Source organism: Heterodontus francisci, chromosome 10 (genome assembly GCF_036365525.1).
Source record: "Heterodontus francisci isolate sHetFra1 chromosome 10, sHetFra1.hap1, whole genome shotgun sequence".
Taxonomy (NCBI): Eukaryota; Metazoa; Chordata; class Chondrichthyes; order Heterodontiformes; family Heterodontidae; genus Heterodontus; species Heterodontus francisci.
This window is the reverse complement of record NC_090380.1, coordinates 26222745-26249776: the sequence shown is the minus strand read 5'-3', so window position 1 is coordinate 26249776 and position 27032 is coordinate 26222745. Positions and strand designations below refer to the sequence as shown.

The following is a 27032-nucleotide window of genomic DNA, read 5'->3' as shown; positions in this document are numbered from 1 at the left end:
CCCGGTAGGTGTCGCTCTCCTGCAGTTACACTCTCTCCCCGGTAGGTGTCGCGCTCTCCTGCAGTTACACTCTCTCCCCGGTAGGTGTCGCTCTCCTGCAGTTACACTCTCTCCCCGGTAGGTGTCGCTCTCTAGCAGTTACACTCTCTCCCCGGAAGGTGTCGCTCTCCTGCAGTTACACTCTCTCCCCGGTAGGTGTCGCTCTCTAGCAGTTACACTCTCTCCCCGGTAGGTGTCGCTCTCTAGCAGTTACACTCTCTCCCCGGAAGGTGTCACTCTCTAGCAGTTACACTCTCTCCCCGGTAGGTGTCGCTCTCTAGCAGTTACACTCTCTCCCCGGTAGGTGTCGCTCTCTAGCAGTTACACTCTCTCCCCGGAAGGTGTCGCTCTCTAGCAGTTACACTCTCTCCCCGGTAGGTGTCGCTCTCTAGCAGTTACACTCTCTCCCCGGTAGGTGTCGCTCTCTAGCAGTTACACTCTCTCCCCGGTAGGTGTCGCTCTCTAGCAGTTACACTCTCTCCCCGGAAGGTGTCGCTCTCCTGCAGTTACACTCTCTCCCCGGTAGGTGTCGCTCTCTAGCAGTTACACTCTCTCCCCGGTAGGTGTCGCGCTCTCCTGCAGTTACACTCTCTCCCCGGTAGGTGTCGCTATCGCACTGCAGTTACACTCTCTCCCCGGTAGGTGTCGCGCTCTCTAGCAGTTACACTCTCTCCCCGGTAGGTGTCGCGCTCTCCTGCAGTTACACTCTCTCCCCGGTAGGTGTCGCTATCGCACTGCAGTTACACTCTCTCCCCGGAAGGTGTCGCTCTCCTGCAGTTACACTCTCTCCCCGGTAGGTGTCGCTATCGCACTGCAGTTACACTCTCTCCCCGGTAGGTGTCGCGCTCTCCTGCAGTTACACTCTCTCCCCGGAAGGTGCCGCTCTCCTGCAGTTACACTCTCTCCCCGGAAGGTGCCGCTCTCCTGCAGTTACACTCTCTCCCCGGTAGGTGTCGCTATCGCACTGCAGTTACACTCTCTCCCCGGAAGGTGTCGCTCTCCTGCAGTTACACTCTCTCCCCGGTAGGTGTCGCTATCGCACTGCAGTTACACTCTCTCCCCGGTAGGTGTCGCGCTCTCCTGCAGTTACACTCTCTCCCCGGTAGGTGTCGCGCTCTCCTGCAGTTTCCTCCGCCACCTGCAGGCTGCGCTGCCGCCAGTTCCCGCCGCTTTTCCGCCTCAGTTGCCTTTTCTCTCCCGGGTGCTGCGCAGCGAGAAATGAGAAGCGGCGGCTCGGCGGGGCCCGAGTGACTGAGGCATTGAGCCGGCGGGCCCTGGGTGACTATGGCGGAGGCGGACGGGCTGGTCCCGGGCCTGGGACTGGGAGCGGGCGGCGGCCCCGGGGCTGGAGTTGGAGGGGGGGCTGGAGCGGGTGCCGGTGTCGGGGCGGGAGCGGCGCCGCTTCCCCGCAGCCTGGAGCGGGCGCTGGTGGAGGCCGCCGTCTCCGGGATCCTCTCTTTGAGCGGCCGCAAACTGAAGGAGTTTCCCCGGAGCGCGGCCGCCCTCGACCTGAGCGACACGGTGCAGGCAGGTAGGTGTCAGAGGTTAACTAGCGACTAACTAGCATAACTGACATAACTAGCACAACTTGCTGGGGCCGCGATCGCAGCACCTGATCAGAGAAGTGTTTGAACTACATGGTGACGAGTGTAACTAGTATAACTAATTAATTATCAGATGGTGTGGGCTGCAGGTGGAATTGAGTTAACTAACTGGATAACCGTGAGTAACTCGTGTAACCATTGTGACAATGATGACAGGAGCAAGGTGACAACTAACCACCTTAACTACTGCCATAGTTAAGTTGACTAATATAGCTATTGTACAATGGATTTCATTAATTGGGTGAAAGGTCAGTGTCTCTCCCTCTGATCTTCTGCCAGTTTGAACTAGTTAATGTAGTTGCTGAGAATTATTTGTGGTGAACAACAACAAGTTGTCTTTGAGAGGATGTAACCAGTGCATCGAAAGTACCTGTTGGAAGTAACACGTTTCTCACGTGTCAGTAAATGTGGCCTGAGAATGTTCGAGTGTCTGACCAAGTCGGAGCACGAGCTCCATGTTATTTCCATGTGTTTCAATGTATTATGGGATCCTGAGGTCCTGTGTTCTGTAGCATTGCCCAGTAGAAGTGAGAGCCAGAGAGCGTACAGAAGAGGAGATAAGTGATTCAGTCTGCGGCTTCAAATTAGCAAAACACTGAGACCATTCCTCACTAAGACCCATGTATGATCAGTGTATTGTCATATATTGAACTTGTGTCCCAATAGTCATCGACTTCACAAAGTTACTCGCTGTGGAAAACAATTCAGAGTGTGATTGGAGGAGATGTTGTACATATCTCATATTAGTGCTGTATAAACTTCAGGTGAGGTTCCTGCCGTCCTGTGTACAGTGAGTGTGGGTGAGGTTCCTGCCGTCCTGTGTACAGTGAGTGTGGGTGAGGTTCCTGCCGTCCTGTGTACAGTGAGTGTGGGTGAGGTTCCTGCCGTCCTGTGTACAGTGAGTGTGGGTGAGGTTCCAGTTGAGTTGGTCTCACTCTGGTCTCTGATTCAGTAGGTTATGGGTCCAGGTCCCACTCCAGAGGCTTGTGCAGAAATCTCTGCTGATGCTCCACTGCAGCATTGGGCGAGTCGGACGTCCCCATTTGGATGGGATGTTTAATTGAGGTCCCGTCTGCCCTCTCAGGTGGCGTCAAGGAACCAATGGCACTCTTTTGAAGAAAAGCCGGGAAGTTCTACTCGGTGACCTAACCAATATGTGTTTCTCAAGCAACATCACTGATAGGGATTAACTGATTATCACATTGCTGTCTGTGGGAGCTTGTGCACAAGTTGACTGTCATGTTTTCTATATTACAACAGTGATTACACTTTGAATGTACCTCATTGGCTGTAAAGAGTTTTGGGGCACTTGGAGTTTGTGAAAGACACTATATAAATGGAATCTTTCTTTTGATCTGTTGGAAAAGCAGTTGATCAGCCCCTTTGCTGCATCCTCCACAGTCTCTCCTGGTTAATGTGACATGGTTTGTGCTGTGCTGCAGACCCACCATCAGTTCCCTGTGTTGCTCTGTGCTGTTATCTGACCTCCGCTGGCATGGCTGGTGTTGTGCGGGTTAATGGGCTGGGCAGGGGTCGGTGGTGGTGGGGTGAGGAGGGTGGCGACAGTTGAGGAAGCAGCCAGCAGTCGCTATTGAAGGGAGCCTGCTGAAAGTTCATGTATGTGGACACTGGGCTGTGATATGAACTGGCTCAGTCCTGATATATACCCTGGAGAATAGGCCACTGGCTGGCCACACTGACCAGGAGTAAGAGCTGAATATCAACACCAAAGGAAAAGCATTGGGATTTGGAGGGCGATCAGATGAATGCAACATAACTGCTGGACTGAGGAAGTGTTTGCTTTGTCTGGGAGCCCAGACTGGCATGGAGTGTTTGTTTGGCACTGTTCCTACCTGCTTTCTAACTGCTGCTGTTGGAGGTGAAGTGCACAGTCATGTTCCAAAGTGTTTCTGCAGTAAATTCATGGGCTGCAGTTCAACTTGATTTCTCCTCCCTGGAATTGCTGAGAGTTTCAAGAGTTGCTCTCTTCCCTGTCGTGCCTTTACACTCTGTAGAGATATTGGGCAAGGCTACAGTATCTAGAATGAGGAAGTGGATGTTGTGTCCAGCATCTGGAGTGAGCACAAGGGTGGTGTCTGCAGTGTCTGGAGTGAGCACACGGGCAGTGTCTGGAGTGAGCACACGGGCAGTGTCTGGAGTGAGCACACGGGCAGTGTCTGGAGTGAGCACACGGGCAGTGTCTGCAGTGTCTGGAGTGAGCACACGGGCGGTGTCTGGAGTGAGCACACGGGCGGTGTCTGGAGTGAGCACACGGGCGGTGTCTGGAGTGAGCACACGGGCGGTGTCTGGAGTGAGCACACGGGCGGTGTCTGGAGTGAGCACACGGGCAGTGTCTGGAGTGAGCACACGGGCAGTGTCTGGAGTGAGCACACGGGCAGTGTCTGGAGTGAGCACACGGGCAGTGTCTGGAGTGAGCACACGGGCAGTGTCTGGAGTGAGCACACGGGCAGTGTCTGGAGTGAGCACACTGGCAGTGTCTGCAGTGAGCACACGGGCAGTGTCTGCAGTGAGCACACGGGCAGTGTCTGCAGTGTCCGGAGTGAGCACACGGGCAGCGTCTGGAGTGAGCACACGGCAGCGTCTGGAGTGTCCGGAGTGAGCACACGGGCGGTGTCTGGAGTGAGCACACGGGCAGTGTCTGGAGTGAGCACACGGGCGGTGTCTGGAGTGAGCACACGGGCGGTGTCTGGAGTGAGCACACGGGCGGTGTCTGGAGTGAGCACACGGGCGGTGTCTGGAGTGAGCACACGGGCGGTGTCTGGAGTGAGCACACGGGCGGTGTCTGGAGTGAGCACACGGGCGGTGTCTGGCGTGAGCACACGGGCGGTGTCTGGCGTGAGCACACGGGCGGTGTCTGGCGTGAGCACACGGGCGGTGTCTGGCGTGAGCACACGGGCGGTGTCTGGCGTGAGCACACGGGCGGTGTCTGGCGTGAGCACACGGGCGGTGTCTGGCGTGAGCACACGGGCGGTGTCTGGCGTGAGCACACGGGCGGTGTCTGGCGTGAGCACACGGGCGGTGTCTGGCGTGAGCACACGGGCGGTGTCAAGCGTGAGCACACGGGCAGATCCGGAGTGAGCACACGGGCAGATCCGGAGTGAGCACACGGGCAGATCCGGAGTGAGCACACGGGCGGTGTCTGGAGTGAGCACACGGGCGGTGTCTGGAGTGAGCACACGGGCGTTGTCAGGGGTGAGCACACGGCAGTGTCTGGAGTGAGCACACGGGCAGTGTCTGGAGTGAGCACACGGGCAGTGTCTGGAGTGAGCACACGGGCAGTGTCTGGAGTGAGCACACGGGCATTGTCTGCAGTGTCTGGAGTGAGCACACGGGCAGTGTCTGCAGTGTCTGGAGTGAGCACACGGGCATTGCCTGCAGTGTCTGGAGTGAGCACACGGGCAGTGTCTGCAGTGAGCATACGGGCAGTGTCTGCAGTGTCTGGAGTGAGCAGACGGGCAGTGGCTGCAGTGTCTGGAGTGAGCACACGGGCAGTGTCTGGAGTGAGCAGACGGGCAGTGTCTGGAGTGAGCACACGGGCCGCATCTGCAGTGTCTGGAGTGAGCACACGGGCCGCGTCTGCAGTGTCTGGAGTGAGCACACGGGCAGTGTCTGCAGTGTCTGGAGGGAGCACACAGGCCGCGTCTGCAGTGTCTGGAGTGAGCACACGGGCAGTGTCTGCAGTGTCTGGAGGGAGCACACTGGTGGTGTCTGGAGTGAGCAGACGGACAGGGGCTGCAGTGTCTGGAGTGAGCACACGGGCAGTCTCTGGAGTGAGCAGACGGGCAGTGGCTGCAGTGTCTGGAGTGAGCACACGGGCAGTGTCTGGAGTGAGCACACGGGCATTGTCTGCAGTGTCTGGAGTGAGCACACGGGCAGTGTCTGCAGTGTCTGGCGTGAGCACACGGGCGGTGTCAAGCGTGAGCACTCGGGCAGATCCGGAGTGAGCACTCGGGCAGATCCGGAGTGAGCACACGGGCAGATCCGGAGTGAGCACACGGGCAGATCCGGAGTGAGCACACGGGCAGATCCGGAGTGAGCACACGGGCAGATCCGGAGTGAGCACACGGGCAGATCCGGAGTGAGCACACGGGCAGATCCGGAGTGAGCACACGGGCAGATCCGGAGTGAGCACACGGGCGGTGTCTGGAGTGAGCACACGGGCGGTGTCTGGAGTGAGCACACGGGCGGTGTCTGGAGTGAGCACACGGGCGGTGTCTGGAGTGAGCACACGGGCGGTGTCTGGAGTGAGCACACGGCAGTGTCTGGAGTGAGCACACGGGCAGTGTCTGGAGTGAGCACGCGGGCAGTGTCTGGAGTGAGCACACGGGCAGTGTCTGCAGCGTCTGGAGTGAGCACACGGGCAGTGTCCGCAGTGTCTGGAGTGGGCACACGGGCAGTGTCCGCAGTGTCTGGAGTGGGCACACGGGCAGTGTCCGCAGTGTCTGGAGTGGGCACACGGGCAGTGTCCGCAGTGTCTGGACTGGGCACACGGGCAGTGTCTGGAGTGAGCACACGGGCAGTGTCTAGAGTGAGCACACGGGCATTGTCTGCAGTGTCTGGAGTGAGCACAAGGGCAGTGTCTGCAGTGTCTGGAGTGAGCACACGGGCAGTGTCTGGAGTGAGCACACGGGCATTGTCTGCAGTGTCTGGAGTGAGCACACGGGCATTGTCTGCAGTGTGCACACGGGCATTGCCTGCAGTGTCTGGAGTGAGCACACGGGCAGTGTCTGGAGTGAGCAGACGGGCAGTGTCTGGAGTGAGCAGACGGGCAGTGTCTGGAGTGAGCACACGGGCAGTGTCTGGAGTGAGCACACGGGCAGTGTCTGGAGTGAGCACACGGGCCGCATCTGCAGTGTCTGGAGTGAGCACACAGGCCGTGTCTGGAGTGAGCACACGGGCCGTGTCTGGAGTGAGCACACGGGCAGTGTTTGCAGTGTCTGGAGGGAGCACACTGGTGGTGTCTGGAGTGAGCAGACGGACAGGGGCTGCAGTGTCTGGAGTGAGCACACGGGCAGTCTCTGGAGTGAGCAGACGGGCAGTGGCTGCAGTGTCTGGTGTGAGCACACGGGCAGTGTCTGGAGTGAGCACACGGGCAGTGTCTGGAGTGAGCACATGGGCAGTGTCTGCAGTGTCTGGAGTGAGCAGACGGGCAGTGTCTGGAGTGAGCAGACGGGCAGTGTCTGGAGTGAGCAGACGGGCAGTGTCTGGAGTGAGCATACGGGCAGTGTCTGCAGTGTCTGGAGTGAGCAGACGGGCAGTGTCTGGAGTGAGCAGACGGGCAGTGTCTGGAGTGAGCAGACGGGCAGTGTCTGGAGTGAGCAGACGGGCAGTGTCTGGAGTGAGCAGACGGGCAGTGTCTGGAGTGAGCAGACGGGCAGTGTCTGGAGTGAGCAGACGGGCAGTGTCTGGAGTGAGCAGACGGGCAGTGTCTGGAGTGAGCACACGGGCGGTGTCTGGAGTGAGCACACGGGCGGTGTCTGGAGTGAGCACACGGGCGGTGTCTGGAGTGAGCACACGGGCGGTGTCTGGAGTGAGCACACGGGCGGTGTCTGGAGGGAGCACACGGGCGGTGTCTGGAGTGAGCACACGGGCGGTGTCTGGAGTGAGCACACGGGCGGTGTCTGCAGTGAGCACACTGGCAGTGTCTGCAGTGAGCACACGGGCAGTGTCTGGAGTGAGCACATGGGCAGTGTCTGCAGTGTCTGGAGTGAGCACACGGGCAGTGTCTGCATTGAGCACATGTCAGTGTCTGGAGTGTGCACACGGGCAGTGTCTGCAGTGAGCACACGGGCAGTGTCTGCAGTGTCTGGAGGGAGCACACGGGCGGTGTCTGGAGTGAGCACACGGGCAGTGTCTGCAGTGAGCGCACTGGCAGTGTCTGCAGTGTCTGGAGTGAGCACACGGGCTGTGTCTGGAGTGAGCACACGGGCTGTGTCTGGAGTGAGCACACGGGCAGTGTCTGGAGTGAGCACACGGGCAGTGTCTGGAGTGAGCACACGGGCAGTGTCTGGAGTGAGCACACGGGCAGTGTCTGGAGTGAGCACACGGGCAGTGTCTGGAGTGAGCACACGGGCAGTGTCTGGAGTGAGCACACGGGCAGTGTCTGCAGTGAGCACACGGGCAGTGTCTGCAGTGAGCACACGGGCAGTGTCTGCAGTGAGCACACGGGCAGTGTCTGCGGTGTCTGCAGTGAGCACACAGGCAGTGTCTGCAGTGTCTGGAGTGAGCACACGGGCAGTGTCTGGAGTCAGCACACGGGCAGTGTCTGGAGTGAGCACACGGGCAGTATCTGCAGTGTCTGGAAGGAGCACACTGGTGGTGTCTGGAGTGAGCAGACGGGAAGGGGCTGCTGTGTCTGGAGTGAGCACACGGGCAGTCTCTGGAGTGAGCAGACGGGCAGTGGCTGCAGTCTCTGAAGTGAGCACACGGGCAGTCTCTGGAGTGAGCACACGGGCAGTGTCTGGAGTGAGCACACGGGCAGTCTCTGGAGTGAGCACACGGGCAGTCTCTGGAGTGAGCACACGGGCAGTGTCTGGAGTGAGCACACGGGCAGTGTCTGGAGTGAGCACACGGGCAGTGTCTGGAGTGAGCACACGGGCAGTGTCTGCAGTGAGCACATGTCAGTGTCTGCAGTGAGCAAACGGGCAGTGTCTGCGGTGTCTGCAGTGAGCACACGGGCAGTGCCTGCAGTGTCTGGAGTGAGCACACGGGCAGTGTCTGCAGTGTCTGCAGTGAGCACACGGGCAGTGTCTGGAGTGAACACATGTCAGTGTCTGCAGTGAGCACACGGGCAGTGTCTGCGGTGTCTGGAGTGAGCACACGGGCAGTGTCTGGACTGAGCACACGGGCAGTGTCTGGAGTGAGCACACGGGCTGTGTCTGGAGTGAGCACACGGGCAGTGTCTGGAGTGAGCACACGGGCAGTGTCTGGAGTGAGCACACGGGCAGTGTCTGGAGTGAGCACACTGGCAGTGTCTGCAGTGTCTGCAGTGAGCACACGGGCAGTGTCTGCAGTGAGCACACGGGCAGTGTCTGCAGTGAGCACATGTCAGTGTCTGCAGTGAGCACACGGGCAGTGTCTGCGGTGTCTGCAGTGAGCACACGGGCAGTGCCTGCAGTGTCTGGAGTGAGCACACGGGCAGTGTCTGGAGTGAGCACACGGGCAGTGTCTGGAGTGAGCACACGGGCAGTTTCTGCAGTGTCTGGAGTGAGCACATGGGCAGTGTCTGGAGTGAGCACATGGGCAGTGTCTGGAGTGAGCACACGGGCATTGTCTGCAGTGTCTGGAGTGAGCACACGGGCAGTGTCTGGAGTGAACACATGGACAGTGTCTACTGTGTCTGGAGTGAGCAGACGGTGTCAGTTTGTGCCAACCATTTAAAAGCCATTTTGGATTTGCTCTTGATGGTGAGCGGAAATCTCTCCCTGAATAGGAACGTTACCCACCAGCTCTGCAAATTTCTGGGTGAGAATAAGGTCAAGGACTTTCATCTCATCACTGTGTAGTGAAACCAGATTTCAGGGTTGGAATGTCTGGACCATCTCTGGATGTTTTGGCCAATGAGGACTTGCTGTGTGTGGATTTATAATGGTGAAGCAATGATGTGCTACATCACATAGCAACCATACTCGGGAGGGCTGTACTACAGGGTTGTCATGGAAACTGGATTGTTTAAAATAAGCAAAAGCTGAAATATCAGCGTGCAGCACACTGCTGTGTCTGCAGTTAGCAACAGGAGTTCTGAATTCACATCCTGATGCTCGGTGAAATTTGTAGGCGTACACAGGGCGAGGGAGGATGTGTTGCAAAGCCCAGGTTCTGCATCTTCAAGCACACTTTAGAGGACTATTTGATCCAAATTATAAATAAAACTTTGATGAATTTTCTGATTGTGTGTAACTGTAAACTGTCCATGTGCATGGTTATGTGACACTGCCGTGCTGGAGGGTAAAGGGATCAAACAAACATGCATTCGGAGCAGGAATAGGCCATTCGGCCCCTCAAGCCTGCTCTGCCTTCAACAAGATCACGGCTGATCAGATTGTAACCTCAACTCCACAATCCTGCCTATCCTGATAACCTTTCACCCCCTTGCTTATCAAGAATCTATCTACCTCTGCCTTAAAGATATTCAAAGACTGTTCTTCCACTGCCTTTTGAGGAAGAGAATTCCAAAGACTCACGACCCTCTGAGAAAAAAAATTCTCCTCATCTCTGTCTTAAATGGACGACCGCTTATTTTTAAACAGTGATACCTCGTTCTTGATTCTCCCACAAGAGGCTAGATTCACGTGCACTCTCTAAATGGCCTTACTTTGATGAATCCGTGCATCACCAACTTTCCACTCTGTTACTGTTCATTTTGCTCCATTTTATGTAGCAATATGATGATGACAGGCAAATGTAGATGGTGCTGTCTGTGTGTATTTATTGAGGGAAGTGGCTCCCTCCCCTTTTAACGGGCGTCAGCGAGAAGCTGTCAGTGAATCCTCACTTCTGACCTAGAATCACTCACCTATTGTATTATTAGTAGTACAAACTAGGTCAGGATACAGCAACAAGGATTAAAACTGGCAGAGGGGAAGGTAATGTTGGATGTCAGGAAAAAAATTCACCGAGTGTTCTCGACACTTGGATAGTTGGATTGGACTGGATAGACCTGGGCTGGGTAGGGTAGGCTTGGGTTGGGTTAGTTAGATGGTATAATGGGACAGTATAAAGCTTTTATTGTTGATAGATGCTCTCCCTCATCTCGATCTATCCAGGTGTCTGGAATGTTCTTTGTTGATATTTAATTTTTTTCAATTTAGAGATACAGCACTGAAACAGGCCCTTCGGCCCACCGAGTCTGTGCCGACCAACAACCACCCATTTATACTAATACTACATTAATCCCATATTCCCTGCTACATTCCCTACCACATTCACCTACCACTTACCTACACTAGGAGCAATTTACAATGGCCAATTTACCTATCGACCTGCAAGTCTTTTGGAGGAGGGAGGAAACCGGAGCACCCGGCGAAAACCCACGCGGTCACAGGGAGAACTTGCAAACTCCGCACAGGCAGTACCCAAAACTGAACCCGGGTCGCTGGAGCTGTGAGGCTGCGGTGCTAACCACTGCACCACTGTGCCGCTCCAGACACTGCAGACACTGCCCGTGTGCTCACTTCAGACAATGCAGACACTGCCCGTGTGCTCCCTCCAGACACTGCCCGTGTGCTCCCTCCAGACACTGCCCGTGTGCTCCCTCCAGACACTGCCCGTGTGCTCCCTCCAGACACTGCCCGTGTGCTCCCTCCAGACACTGCCCGTGTGCTCCCTCCTGACACTGCCCGTGTGCTCCCTCCAGACAATGCAGACACTTCCCGTGTGCTCCCTCCAGACACTGCCCGTGTGCTCCCTCCAGACAATGTAGACACTGCCCTGTGTTCACTCCAGACACTTCCCGTGTGTTCACCCCAGACACTTCCCGTGTGTTCACTCCAGACACTTCCCGTGTGTTCACCCCAGACACTTCCCGTGTGTTCACCCCAGACACTTCCCGTGTGTTCACTCCAGACACTTCCCGTGTGTTCACTCCAGACACTTCCCGTGTGTTCACTCCAGACACTTCCCGTGTGCTCACTCCAGACACTTCCCGTGTGTTCACTCCAGACACTTCCCGTGTGCTCACTCCAGACAATGTAGACACTTCCCGTGTGTTCACTCCAGACACTTCCCGTGTGTTCACCCCAGACACTTCCCGTGTGTTCACTCCAGACACTTCCCGTGTGTTCACTCCAGACACTTCCCGTGTGTTCACTCCAGACACTGCCCGTGTGCTCACTCCAGACAATGTAGACACTTCCCGTGTGTTCACTCCAGACACTGCCCGTGTGTTCACTCCAGACACTTCCCGTGTGCTCACTCCAGACACTTCCCGTGTGCTCACTCCAGACACTTCCCGTGTGCTCACTCCAGACACTTCCCGTGTGCTCACTCCAGACACTTCTCGTGTGCTCACTCCAGACACTTCCCGTGTGCTCACTCCAGACACTTCCCGTGTGCTCACTCCAGACACTTCCCGTGTGCTCACTCCAGACACTTCCCGTGTGCTCACTCCAGACACTGCCCGTGTGCTCACTCCAGACAATGTAGACACTTCCCGTGTGTTCACTCCAGACACTGCCCGTGTGTTCACTCCAGACACTTCCCGTGTGCTCACTCCAGACACTTCCCGTGTGCTCACTCCAGACACTTCTCGTGTGCTCACTCCAGACACCGCCCGTGTGCTCACTCCAGACACTTCCCGTGTGCTCACTCCAGACACTTCCCGTGTGCTCACTCCAGACACCGCCCGTGTGCTCACTCCAGACACCGCCCGTGTGCTCCCTCCAGACACCGCCCGTGTGCTCCCTCCAGACACCGCCCGTGTGCTCCCTCCAGACACCGCCCGTGTGCTCCCTCCAGACACTGCAGCCACTGCCCTGTGCTCCCTCCAGACAATGTAGACACTGCCCTGTGTTCACTCCAGACACTTCCCGTGTGCTCACTCCAGACACTTCTCGTGTGCTCACTCCAGACACTTCCCGTGTGCTCACTCCAGACACTTCCCGTGTGCTCACTCCAGACACTTCCCGTGTGCTCACTCCAGACACTTCCCGTGTGCTCACTCCAGACACTTCCCGTGTGCTCACTCCAGACACTTCCCGTGTGCTCACTCCAGACACTTCCCGTGTGCTCACTCCAGACACTTCCCGTGTGCTCACTCCAGACACTTCCCGTGTGCTCACTCCAGACACTTCCCGTGTGCTCACTCCAGACACTTCCCGTGTGCTCACTCCAGACACTTCCCGTGTGCTCACTCCAGACACTTCCCGTGTGCTCACTCCAGACACTGCCCGTGTGCTCACTCCAGACACTGCCCGTGTGCTCACTCCAGACAATGTAGACACTTCCCGTGTGTTCACTCCAGACACTGCCCGTGTGTTCACTCCAGACACTTCCCGTGTGCTCACTCCAGACACCGCCCGTGTGCTCACTCCAGACACTTCTCGTGTGCTCACTCCAGACACTGCCCGTGTGCTCACTCCAGACAATGTAGACACTTCCCGTGTGTTCACTCCAGACACTTCTCGTGTGCTCACTCCAGACACTTCCCGTGTGCTCACTCCAGACACTTCCCGTGTGCTCACTCCAGACACTTCTCGTGTGCTCACTCCAGACACTTCCCGTGTGCTCACTCCAGACACCGCCCATGTGCTCACTCCAGACACCGCCCGTGTGCTCCCTCCAGACACCGCCCGTGTGCTCCCTCCAGACACCGCCCGTGTGCTCCCTCCAGACACCGCCCGTGTGCTCCCTCCAGACACTGCAGCCACTGCCCTGTGCTCCCTCCAGACAATGTAGACACTGCCCTGTGTTCACTCCAGACACTGCCCGTGTGTTCACTCCAGACACTGCCCGTGTGTTCACTCCAGACACTGCCCGTGTGTTCACTCCAGACACTGCCCGTGTGTTCACTCCAGACACTGCCCGTGTGTTCACTCCAGACACTGCCCGTGTGTTCACTCCAGACACTGCCCGTGTGTTCACTCCAGACACTGCCCGTGTGTTCACTCCAGACACTGCCCGTGTGCTCACTCCAGACACCGCCCGTGTGCTCACTCCAGACACCGCCCGTGTGCTCACTCCAGACAATGTAGACACTGCCCGTGTGTTCACTCCGGACACTGCCCGTGTGTTCACTCCGGACACTGCCCGTGTGTTCACTCCGGACACTGCCCGTGTGTTCACTCCGGACACTGCCCGTGTGTTCACTCCGAACACTGCCCGTGTGTTCACTCCGAACACTGCCCGTGTGTTCACTCCGGACACTGCCCGTGTGTTCACTCCGGACACTGCCCGTGTGTTCACTCCGGACACTGCCCTGTGCTCACTCCGGACACTGCCCGTGTGCTCACTCCGGACACTGCCCGTGTGTTCACTCCGGACACTGCCCGTGTGTTCACTCCGGACACTGCCCGTGTGTTCACTCCGGACACTGCCCGTGTGTTCACTCCGGACACTGCCCTGTGTTCACTCCGGACACTGCCCGTGTGCTCACTCCAGACACCGCCCGTGTGCTCACTCCAGACAATGTAGACACTGCCCTGTGTTCACTCCAGACACTGCCCTGTGCTCACTCCGGACACTGCCCGTGTGCTCACTCCGGACACTGCCCGTGTGCTCACTCCAGACACCGCCCGTGTGCTCACTCCGGACACTGCCCGTGTGCTCACTCCAGACACCGCCCGTGTGCTCACTCCAGACAATGTAGACACTGCCCTGTGTTCACTCCAGACACTGCCCTGTGTTCACTCCAGACACTGCCCTGTGTTCACTCCAGACACTTCCCGTGTGCTCACTCCAGACACTTCCCGTGTGCTCACTCCAGACACTTCCCGTGTGCTCACTCCAGACACTTCCCGTGTGCTCACTCCAGACACTTCCCGTGTGCTCACTCCAGACACTTCCCGTGTGCTCACTCCAGACACTTCCCGTGTGCTCACTCCAGACACTTCCCGTGTGCTCACTCCAGACACCGCCCGTGTGCTCACTCCAGACACCGCCCGTGTGCTCACTCCAGACACTGCAGCCACTACCCGTGTGCTCACTCCAGACACCGCCCGTGTGCTCACTCCAGAAACTGCCCGTGTGCTCACTCCAGAAACTGCCCGTGTGCTCACTCCAGAAACTGCCCGTGTGCTCACTCCAGAAACCGCCCGTGTGCTCACTCCAGACACTGCAGCCACTGCCCGTGTGCTCACTCCAGACACTGCAGCCACCGCCCGTGTGCTCACTCCAGACACCGCCTGTGTGCTCACTCCAGACACTGCAGACTCTGCCCGTGCTCACTGCAGACACTGCCCTGTGTTCACTCCGGACACTTCCCGTGCGTTTCTTATGCCTTAAAATGTGTGATCTCAAATTGCAAGTGCATTGTTTATTTAAAATGTGTATTCGAGTTTATTTGTAAATGAGTTGTCTCTTGTTACCAACTCTTTTCAATCAGTCTGCTTCTGGTACTGCCTTATCAATGACATTGTTTGAGGTGAAGAGCCAAGTATACATGGTACTGTGTGCAGTGGGTGAGCACTTTATACCTCCAGTGGTTACAGGATGAGGATTCATGCTGATGGTGGGGCTTCTGCCCACAGTGAGCAGAAGGGATCCCTGGATTACACTTTGTTTAGGGTTAGTGGTTGGATCAGGACTACAGGGGGAGATAATGATATGATTCGACTCGAGAAATCCACTACTGCCAGGCACCTTCAACCTTACTGCTGACTGGATTGTTCCTCAAGGCACCAGCACACGGTCTCTACCTGCCAAAACTGAGTTGCTCTATGTGAAGGCTATACAGCCTCAGCTCATCTGTTACGACCCTCATCTATGCCTTTGTTACCTCTGGGTTTGATTATTCAAATACATTTCTGGCTGGCCTCCCACATTCTACTCTTCGCAAACTTGTCATTCAAAACTCTGCTGCCCATATCCTAACTCGCACCAAGTCCATCTGACTCATCTCTCCTTGTGCTCACTGACCTACATTGGCTCCTGCTTAAGACATGCCTCAATTTTATTATCCTCCTCTTCAAATCTCTGCATAGTCTCACCCCTCCCTCGCTTGTGTAAACTCCTTCAGCCTTACAACCCTGCCAATCCTGGCCCTTTGAGCATCCCTGATGTTAGTTGCTCCACCATTGGTGGCCATACTTTCAGCTGCCTGGGCCCTAAGCTCTGGAATTCCCTCCGTACACCTCTCTAGCTCGTTTTCCTCCTTTAAGGCACTTCTTAAAATCTACTTCTTTGACCAAGCTTTGGATATTTGACCTAATATCTCCTTATGTGGCTCAGTGTCAAATTTTGTTTCATAATGCTCTTGTGGGACCTTGTATTACATGAAAAGGTGCTATAGAAATACATTTTGCAGTTGTTGCAAGTCCTTCTTCTCTGTGAACAAGTTCTAATTGCTTTGATTACCTGCAGTTTGTTTGTGATGGGACTGCTGTTTATCCCTTGATGAGAATGGGAATTTGCCCTGTTCACGTTGACATTGCACCACAACCCAGTTCAAGAGAACTTGATTCAAAACCAGCCTACTTCTTGTGCAGGGTAACCCAGTCAACCCAGGATCACCTGTATATCTAATGACAAGAAAACCTAAAGAGGGTATACAAACATATCATGGCCGTGAGGGAATCATCTGACTTAAGTACATCCGCAACAGGAGATGTTAGATAATGATATTAAACGGCAGCTGTGCTGTTCACACTTTAGAAGGTACTCCGAACTTTGCAAACAGCTGCTGTTGCTGATCTCTGTAGGTGGACGCTGTTAATAAACGTTCGATTGCATGTGTAGAGCAGCAGCAGATAGGCCTGCAGCTAAACAGCGAATCAGATTTACTTTGAGGGTCGCAGGGAACATGTGTCAAAACTGATTCCAGCCTAAGAACGAAAACATTGGCACCCCTTGATTACAATTTCCTGATTCTGTTCGGGAATCCCAGCGAGTTCAGATCCTTCCTCGTTGCACCTGGCCAAAAAAACAGACTTTTTAAAAATAGCAGCAGCAGCACTTTGAAATGTTCCCACAGCAGCTGTTTCACAAAGAGACTTGCTTTCCTCTTAGCTCCTAATTAAGTCTCAGGGATGTCACAAAGTGCTTTAGGTAAAATTAATTACCTTGTCATACAGTGTAAGTAAATGCAGCAGCCATTTTACCATAAAGCAAAATTCCACAAAGTCACCAATTATCTTGTCTTTTTGGCTGAGGAATGTTGTCGAGGATACTGGGAAACTCCCTACAGTTACAGTACCATGGAATCTTCTACATTCACTTTAACAGGCGGGCTGGCCCTTAGTTTAATGTGTGATCCAGAAGACAGTGCAGCACTCTCTCGCAACTGCACTGAGGTGCTAGCCTAGATTATGTGTTTAAGTTCTGGAATGGGGTTTGAAGCCACAACCTTCTGACTCGGGCAAGATTGTTAACGAACCGAGCCACAGCTGACAACAAGCCTGTTTGAGAGATTGAGTTTGGGTGCATGCCTGAGTGTGTATGGGGCTTGAACCCACAATCTTCTGACTCAGGAATGAGAATGGTATAGATCGAGCCAAGGCTGATGGTGTTTTTAAGAACAAAACTCCTGACAAATGGCTTTGAAATATCTAATTAAAAACAGATTGAGGTATGACCGATTAGTCAGAGTATTGACTCAAATCTGTGTTACGACCAGGTGAGGAAGGGTCTCAGGCTCCCCTCTTGCCCCTTCTCTGGTTTGGCCGTAATAGGGTTTATCTTTTAAAACACAGTGATTTTAGCTTACCACCTTATTGAGCCTTTGTTCACTGCCTTCTCATTACAATTGCAAATGAAACAATCAGACAGGTTTCCTGAGGTTTAAACAAGAAAGATGTAAGTTTATTAGCGTTATTACTGTAACCTGATTAAAATTACTACAATACATGACGCAACCACACTCGCATGCATACGAGAGGCACACACACACACAAATAGATACAGAGGAGGAGAAAGAATTAAGGGGGGTTGAAGTAGACTTTGTAATAAATGGAATACAGGTACTGTCCTTTGTCCTTGATGATTAAAGTTAAGGTCTGGGAGTCCTCACTAGGGCCATGTGCACAATTCCAAACTTGTTTCTCTGGTACCAGAAGGCCGAAGGGGGGCTTTGTCTGTACTCTTGAAGTCTAAACTGCCACCATGGGTTCCCTGGGACTTTGCTGGAGAGAGAGGGAAACTTCTGCCAGTCCAGTTGCTGTCAGTCTCTTTTCTCTGAGGCACAATTCAAAAAGCCCCAGTCTGGCCAGCAGGTAGGTTATGTGACCATCTCTTTGTTTGAAACAGCAGCTTCTTGGAGGGTCGTTGGATTTCAAAGCTTTCCAGACACGTTTGGTGGGGGCTGGAGTTCTGGCTCTTACACAGTCACAGGATGTCATTTATCACTATTGATAAAATCCATCTTGCTAATTGAATCAGTGAGCACTCCCATTGTCTCTCTATTCGACCGTCTCTCAGCTATTGCTTGTCTTCTCAGAATGCAAATGTTTTCAGCTGGTCAGTTCTGCTTTTTTTATTAAAACAAGTTATTGGCAATGTTCAGTAAAAACGTTTCAAGCAGTGTCCTATATATGGTTGATGGTCGGCACAGACTCGGTGGGCCGAAGGGCCTGTTTCAGTGCTGTATCTCTAAAAAAAAATATAGCAAAATTAATATGTTTCCATTTAGTAGGAGTCACCTGGTCAATGTGAGGGAGCAGGAATCAGTGAGTTCCACCTCTAATGAGGTGCCCATTACCTCCACCTTGAGCATCTTGACCATTTCTCCTTCATCATTGGGATGATACTCGGTGCTCACGAGGCACCTCCCTGGTTGAAATTGGTAACATGTCCATGCGAGTAATCCAGACATAAACCAGTATGTTTGCCCATTTTTCTCCCATTCCCCCACCCCTTGCATCCTTGGCCAGCTTCATACAGTGGAAAAATGATTCATTCCAGTGTAAATCTGTACCTCCTTGATCCCAGCCCAGTCTACAACCCTTCTTTCTGCTGGGGGCATTAGACATTAAAGCAGTAGATTTGCTGTTACCACCAGCCCCTCCTCCCCCACCCTGAGTGGGTTGTTCCCACCCTCCCCAACCACCTGCACCCCCCCGCCCCCGCAAGTGATTTCCCCCTCTCTCCCAGAGTGTAAATGATGCTCGTCTGTTTTCTGCTTCTATTTATATTGGCGAACAGGTAAACCTCATCGTGCTGTGTGTTGGGGGGGGTGGGGTGATTTCATGGTGGGGCTCCATCGTGCTCTGTTATGGGGTGGGGTGTTAATTATGTTATGTTGCATTGCTCATTGACAGTGCTGTGATATGTCAGCTATAATCACATTATAAGCTGCCTGTTGTGCTGTTACTGTTTTTTTTTCTCAAGGAGACAGTCGATATACTCCTATCCAGGGGAAGTAATTAATCAACTGGTGACCTGCCTTGGATCCTCAATCATAGATCTGTATTAAAGGTTTGTTGCATTCTGCGCTGTTAGTAGCATTTAAATGTCGCAAATAGTCTGCTTGAGCCCACCACTCCCCCACAGACATCCCACAAATTACAGCCCATGAGCCCAGGCAGTGGATGAAGGGAGAGTAGGAACAAAGGAACATCCTTAACATTGCAGCTAATGACTGTGAAATGGAGATGCTGTGCTCCACGGATGTTCTGGCACTGTCAAGAGCTCTAATCACAGCAATCATTGCAGCAACGGTGCAATCACGCAGAGCTAGAGCACATTTAATCTGGTAAAGAGATACCATAGCCATTGGTAAAGATACATTAGACTTTGGGTCACCCCATTTTACCAGGCCCAACACTTCCCAAGACCCCGGTCAAGGCCATTGTTGAGCTGGTTGGCCAAAGGTGTACAGCAGTGCTATGGCTAGTCAATAATAATGTGATCTCCTTGTTTGGTTGATACACAGGATGTTTCCTGTGCTGCATGAACCTACTGGACTGAAGTGTTGAAGCTGGGACTTTGCAACTCACAGTGAGCTCAGTGTTTTGGTTCCAGGAGTCAGAATAGGGCAGATACTATTCAACAATGCTCTACTCTAAAGGCCTGCTGCATATTTGGTCAGTTTCTTGTAGTATTTACTGAATCTGGTCATGGCTCCAAGGGACAAGCCATTGGGGTCTGACCAGCTGTGTTGTTACATGAACAGGTTCTGCACTGCAGATTACCTTAGATCTTTCCATGGTGTCCCGTCAGAATGTTGACTGGCTATTGGATATGTGACTTGAATTAGCAAGTAGCCAAAGTCTTGGATCTTTTGTATGCTGGGTCTGCAGATTAAATCAGTTTAAATCCCAGGGGATGTTTTGTGTGTTGGGGCTATATGGAATTCCAGGGCATGTGCTGACGTGTTTTTGCCACTTGAGAAATTGCACAGCAGCCTGATCCAGGTATGGATTAGCCCTGAACATTCTGTGCCTGCATTGTGCTTGTGTAAGTCTCAGGACTGAGTCTTCTCTCACAAGAGAGATTCATTTGCAGTTGTATGATCAATGTAACAGGCATATGGAGAGTGAGATTTAAAAACCATGTGCATTAGATTTTTGAAATATAAATGAAAAATGACTGTCAATTTTAACAAGTCAGATTTTAAAAAATGAACTAAAATAACAGATTGAAGAACGATCCAATGATGTGTCAGTCAGATACATGGTTCAGTTTCCACTGCCCCTCTGAAGAGAGCTTGTTCACATGTTCACAGAAGTGGCTTTTGCTCCAAGATAGTGAAAAGATTAACTAAACAGGAATTGTGGCAGCTCTCGAAGTTTACTTTGTAATCAGAACTTAGAATTGCTTTGAAATCTTGTTCATTTTAAACATGCTGCAGCTATATGCGAGTATCAGAGCTGCGTGGACATCTTTTGCTGTTTGTTGACTGCTCCACAAGTATTGGTGTGTTTGGAAGCCCATCATTTAAACAGTGGTAATGGTATATTGTGTCCAGTTCACAACACAGCTATAATGGTGTACAGCTCAGACTTAGTTATTTAAGGACTGCACAGATAAAAGTAAAAGGTGTTTGACTATCGGTTACTGTTCAAGGGAGCCTTAAAGAGTTATGAAATAGGAGCAGGAGTAGGACATTCAGCCATTCGAGCCTCCTCCGCCATTCAATAAGATCATGGCTGATCTGATCATGGCCTGAACTACACTTTCCTGTCTCCCTATCCCTTGTAGATCAAAAATCTGTCTAACTCAGCCTTGAATATTTAAAAAACCCAGCCTTCACTGCTCTCTGCAGTGGAGAATTCCAAAGATTAACGCCCCTCAGAGAAGAAATTCCTCCATCTCCGTCTTAAATGGGAGACCCCATACTTTTAAACTGTGCCCCCTAGTCCTAGATTCCCCCACAAGGGGAAACGTCCTCTCGGCATCTATCCTGTCAAGTCTCCTCAGAATATTATGTTTCAGCAAGATCACCTCTCATTTTTCTAAACTCCAGTGAGTATAGGCCCAATTGCTCAACCCTTCCTCATAAGACAACCCCTTCATCCCAGGAATCAAGCTTCCTCCAATGCAAGTATAGCCTTCCTTAAATATGAGACTAAAACTGTACGCAGTACTCTAGGTGTGGTCTCACCAATGCTCTGTACAGTTGTACCAAGACTTCCCTATGTTTATACTCCATTCCCCTTGCAAATAAAGACCAACATTCCATTTGCCTTCCTGATTACTTGCTGTGCTTTGTTACAGTCACATAGTGAGGGATTTAGGTGGTTTCCACTGCTCAACTCCCACCTGACTGCAGCAAGTGTTTGTTATTCGGGTTTAAACCCTTGGTGTTTTATTTGTCGAATAAACAGACAGCAACAGGTTTTCTTGTAGGTTTAAAACAGATTATTTATTTATTGATCAATAAGTCTTATCCCAAAATTGTCAATACCACTCACGTGGTCACACTCACATGCACTCTCAAGAGAAGATAGATAGAAAATTGGTGTACAGCGTTCAGGTTGTAAATGTCTGTTTCAGGAATAACCTGTGGGATCCTCCTCAAGGTGATTTTCTTTTAAAGTTGCAGGCTGGTTTGCTGGTTGTCTGGTATTTATTGAGCTGTTGCATACTCCTGGTAGTTCACTTTGGATTGAGGACAGTGCTGATGTCTTTGGTCAGTTTTCACCAGTCGATAAGTAGTTTTTGCAAAGGCGCTCTCTTATCTCTCTGGAATTCAAGATGGCTTTTTGTTGCCCTGTGTGGCTGAGGAGAGACCAAACAGGTGATGTCTCTAGTCCTGCCTTGAAAAGATTCCCCCTTTGTTCCTCAAGACGATCTTTTAAGGTGAGTATTTTTGAAACAAGGGTTGGCTTCGCCCATGTGACTTCAGGTTTCAGTCCTAGCTGGGCTGTATAATGGCTTTGATCATTTTTTGGAGAGGAGAAATCTGAGAAAGGTCTTGTCTCATTGTGTTTGAGTACAGCTCATGTCCAGGCATGATTATTTGTTGCATTTCCATGCGGGCAGGGCTTAATTGGTTTTCAGTCTCAGTAGACAAGGATGTGATGTGAGTGCAAGAGATGCTGCAGGTCTTGTGTGTTGTCCTCCATTTTGTTCACAGCACATAGACCTTTCTTTTAAAAAAAAATGGACAATTTTATAACTCTTCAATTTGAGATCTTGTAGTTTTGGTCGCTGCATTTTGTGAGCTGCACGCCAACTTTGATTCATGTACAAGGACAACCAAATCCCTCTAACACAGCTTTCTGTAGTCTGTCCATTTAAATAATCTGCTTTTCTATTCTTCCTACCAAAGTGGACAACCTCATATTTTCCCACATTATACTCCATCTGCCAAATTTTTGTCCACTTGACCTATCTATATCCCTTTGCAGACTGCGTCCTCACAACTTGCTTTCCCACCTATCTTCGTGACCAGCAAATTTGGCTACAATACACTTGGTCTCTTCATCCAAGTCATTATAGATTGTAAATAGTTGAGACTCCAATACCAATCCCTGTGGCACCCCACTAGTTACAGTTTGCCAACCTGATAATGATCCATTTGTCCTGACTGTTTCCTGTTAGTTACCAATACATGCTAATATATTACCTCCAAAGCCATGAGTTCTTAGCTTATGCAGTAACCTTTGTGGCACCTATTGAATGCCTTTAGGAAATCTAAATGTACTACATCTACTGGTTGCCCTTTATCTACCCTGCTTGTTACATGCTGAAAAAACTCTAATAAATTTGTCATACAGGATTTCCCTTTCATAAAATTATGTTGATGACTCTGCTTGATCGTATTATGATTTTCTAGAATGTCCTGCTACTGCTTCCTTAATAATGGATTCCAACATTTTCTCAGTGACAGATGTCAGGCTAACTGGCCTATTTGTTCCTGCTTTCTGCAGCTCACCTTTCTTGAATAGGGCATTATATTTGCGGTTTTACAATCTGCTGGGACCCTAACAGAATCTAGGGAATTTTGCAAGATTACAATCAATGCATGCATTATCTCTGCAGCCACTTCTAAAACCCGAGGATGCGGGCCATTGGGTCCAGGGGACATGTCGGCCTTTAGTCCGTTAGTTTTCCTAGTACTTTTTCTCTAATGAAAATGATTGTTTCAGATTCCTCCCTCCGGCTCCTTGATTTTCTGCTATTCTTGGGATGCTTTTAGTGTCTTCTGTGAAGACAGATACAAAATATTTGGTCAGAGTCTTTGCCATTTCCTTGTTTCCCATTATTAATTCCCCAGTCTCATCCTCTTAAGGGATGAATGTTTACTTTAGTTACTCTCTCCCTTTTCATATAGAAGCTCTTAGCAGTTTTTTATACTTCTTGCTAGATTACTTTTTTTCTAATTTTTCTTCTTTAAAGTCATCCTTTGCTGGTTTCTAAAATTTTCCCAATCTTCTGGTCTACCACTAATCTTTGCAGCATTGTACAGCTTTTCTTTCAAATTGATACAATCCCTAACTTCCTTAGTTAGTTACGGATGGTGTATCCTTCTTGCAGATAATTTCTTTCTCAATGAAATATATATCTTTATTGTGAGTTATGGAATATCTCCTTAAATGTCTACCACTGCGTATCTACCATCTTACCTTTTAACCTCTTTTCCCAGTCAACTAATTCCCTATAATTTTAAGACTCTAATTTCATACCCAAGTTTCTCACCCTCAAATGGAATGTGAAATTCATCATATTATGATCACTCCTCCCCAGATGATGTCTCACTATAGATTACCAGGCCTAATAGCCTGTTCCCTATTGGTTCCACAAGGTGCTGTTCTAGGAAATTGTCCTGAATATACTCTTATGTACATGTCCTTAAGGCTACCTTTGTCAATTTGATTTGTCCGGTCTATAGGAAGATTAAAATCTCCCACGATTATTCCAGTACCTTTCTTACAAGCCCCCATTATTTCTTAATTTATACTCTGTCCTACAGTGTAGCTACTGTTAAGGGGCCCATAAGCTACCCCCACCAGTGACTTTTCCTTGCTATTTCTTATCTCCACCTAAACTGATTCTACATTGTGATCTTCTGTGCCAAGATCATTTCTCCTCACTGTACTAATCTGATCTTTTATTGACAGAGCCACTTCATCTCCTTTACCTTTCTTCCTATACTTTCGAAATGTCAAATACCCTTGAATATTCAGTTCCTACCCTTGGTCACCTTGCAACCAGGTCTCTGTAATAACTATCAGATTGTACCCATTTATTTCTATTTGTACCAATTAATCTGTCTTGTTATTTATTCATTTATGGGATATGGGCGTCGCTGGCTAGGCCAGCATTTATTGCCCATCCCTAATTGCCCTTGAGAAGATAGTGAGCTGCCTTCTTGAACCGCTGCAGTCCATGTGAGGTAGGTACACCCACAGTGCTGTTAGGAAGGGAGTTCCCAGGATTTTGACATAGCGACAGTGAAGGAACGGCGATATAGTTCCAAGTCAGGATGGTGTGAGACTTGGAGGGAAACTTGCAGGTGGTGGTGTTCCCATGCATTTGCTGCCCTTGTCCTTCTAGTTGGTAGAGATAGCGGGTTTGGAAGGTGCTGTCTAAGAAGCCTTGGTGCGTTGCTGCAGTGCATCGTGGAGATGGTACACACTGCTTCCACTGTGTGTCAGTGGTCGAGGGAGTGAATGTTTGTGGATGGTGTGCCAATCAAGCGGGCTGCTTTGTCCTGGATGGTGTCGTGCTTCTTGAGTGTTGTTGGAGCTGCATCCATCCAGGCAAGTGGAGAGTATTCCATCACACTCCTGACTTGTGCCTTGTAGATGGTGGACAGGCTTTGGGGAGTCAGGAGATTCCTAGCTTCAGACCTGCTCTTGTAGCCACAGTAAAGGCCTGCTACCTGACCCGAACCCAATGGGACAAGATGACATGTGTCGGGTTCAGGTTGGGTCGCTCTTCCGGGTCCAGGTTGGACGCACGCAGCAAGAAGTGTTAAAAGTAAAAAAACCTACCTGAGCTGGGAGTCCGGGACGTCAAAGAGGGAAACTGAATCTGCGCAGTGAGCGAGTGAACTTCTCTATGACGTCAACACGTTCATGCTGCAGCTTCCTGCAGATTGGGAGTCGCAAGGTAGGTAAAGGGAACATTCCGATGGTCGGGAAAGTTCGGGCTCGGGGGAAACAAATGGAGGGACTCAGGCCAGGTTGGGCTCGGGTCCGATGTGGTTCTATCGGGTTTGGGTCGGGTTTTTTTTTCGTGGCCTGAGCAGACCGTTAAGCCATGGAATTTATAACTGGCTACTCCAGTTCAGCCTCTTGCATTTATACTGGTAAGAATTCGAAAGACCTCAGTCAGCCCCTGCTGACCAGATAACCAGTTCTAACTAGCCACCTAATTAACTAACTGTGCAGCTGCCACTAGAAGGGAGCTTATTGACCACTTGCTAACACCGAAAGAAACTACATGTTAAGGTAAATGGAAAACCTATTTAGATTTTAGAAGCAGATGAATGCTTAAACACTTGGAATTCCCTCACTGAGCAGATTCCCGAGATAAGTGCTTTGCAGAAGCAGTACTCTGTAGAGCTGGCCTTCATGCTACTTACTACTGGCTACTATTATGTAATGGTGTCCCAATGTCTCAATTAAAAATTCTCATTCTAGTATTTAAATTCCGCCATGGCCATGCCCCTCCCTATCTATATTCTCTTTGTCCTTCAACACTTCTTCCCCACCCCAGAATACTGTGTCTCTCTGACTCTGAACTCTTGTGCATCCCTTCTCTTAAGCTCCACCATGCCTTCTGTTGTCTAGGCCCCTGCTGTGGAATTCTCTAAGTCTCTGTCCCTCTGTTTCCTCCTTTAAGACACTCCTTAAAAGCTACCTCTTTGACTAAGCTTTGGGTCCCCTGTTCTAAAATCTCCTTTGCCCCAGAGTCCATTTTTGTCTGCTTCTACCTCTGTGAAGCATTTTAGGACACCTTTCTCTGCTAAAGGAGTTACATTGCTATATCAGCACAGAATGATGCCTTTGCTCAGGGTCTCCCAACAGAAGGAAAGTTCAAAACAAGAAGTTACCCTGACGGAAATCTCCTGTAAATCTAGCAGTTGGGATGAGAACTTTGAATATAAAGTGCTTTCCTGTTTAGTTAGAAACAAAAGTCCTTTTCCACCTCTCCCACATGAGAGATTTGCTTTCGTTTCCTTGCTGTAAACCTACAATTATCTGATATTGATGTTGCTATGTATGCTGTCTACGCTAATTAAATCACCAATGATAAGGGTAACAAAATAAGAATCAGCTTGATACCAGAGGGGCTGGCCGTGATAATCGCGGAGGGACTTTCCAGTGTCTTTGAGGGAAAGGTAAGGCCAACCGAGGGGAAGGATGAAAGTCCAAGCATTTTAGTAGTGATAATTGGTCTCTGTTGCCATAGTATGAAGCAAATACAGGGACTTCCTGCAATCCAACAGAACAGAGCAATAGCTTGAAGGAGGTGAATACTTAGGCGCCAGTGAGCAGAGGGAGAGGCACCAGAAAACAAAACAGCAGAAATGGAAGTTTAAAACTTAGGAGAAATACGGTGTCATTATATTCCAATGTAAGGGTACACAAAATGTTGTGTTTGTTTTCTTCTCTGGTGGTTTATTTGGGCTGGTTAAGTCAGGCAGCAGGGTAAGTGCCATTGCTTTTGCCTATGGCCATCATTTGTTCCATATTCTGTACACAAAACGTCATCAGTGTTGATTTGTGTCAAGTCCTGCATTGTTGTACGCTGTGTCCTATTATGAATTCAGGCAAATGTCAAATCTCTAAAATGAGTGGGACCCTTGCACTCAATGTATAGAAAGGAGCATTTCATCCCATCTGAGATGGATTTGAGCAATAGTTCCTAATGGTGAAAGATCAAACTTAATGCATGCCACTTAGGTCTCCTGTTCAATTTGACAGAACTCTGATTGCAAGAAAAGCAAATGAATCGCATGCAGGGAAAGCTGGTGATTAGATAGTGTTCTGGGGCTGTGATATAATGACAGTATCTGATAGAGTTCTAACCTGTGAATGCGTGTAACACCGGCAACTGCCTCCTGTACAGATTTGATTTTTTTCCTCTGTTCCATTTTTGTACATATTAGCAGTGAGGGTTCTCAACATCTGAGCTTTGGCTGGTAGATTGTAGTTTTAATGCTGCTCAACTGTTGCGTTCTATGGCACAGCTCCTGTGATGTGAAGAATCTCAGCAAAAAATTATTTTGGACAATTCAGGTTGTGGATGAGGAATATCAATCTCAAGGGCAATTAGGGATGGGCAATAAATGCTTGCATAGTCAGCGACGCCCACATCCCCCGA

At 50.8% G+C, this 27032-nt stretch overlaps 1 protein-coding gene across 4 annotated transcripts in view; it reads left to right on the top strand.

Moving 5' to 3' along the window:
• Positions 1-1203: 1203 nt before the first annotated feature.
• Positions 1204-27032, top strand: part of lrch1 (leucine-rich repeats and calponin homology (CH) domain containing 1) — a 188100-nt gene continuing 162271 nt past the window's right edge. For all 4 annotated transcript variants that reach the window (XM_068040286.1, XM_068040285.1, XM_068040287.1 and 1 more), the window contains exon 1: positions 1204-1570. In XM_068040286.1, the coding sequence (XP_067896387.1) occupies positions 1324-1570 (247 nt within the window). In that variant the 5' untranslated portion in view covers positions 1204-1323. The remainder of the gene's footprint in view (positions 1571-27032) is intronic.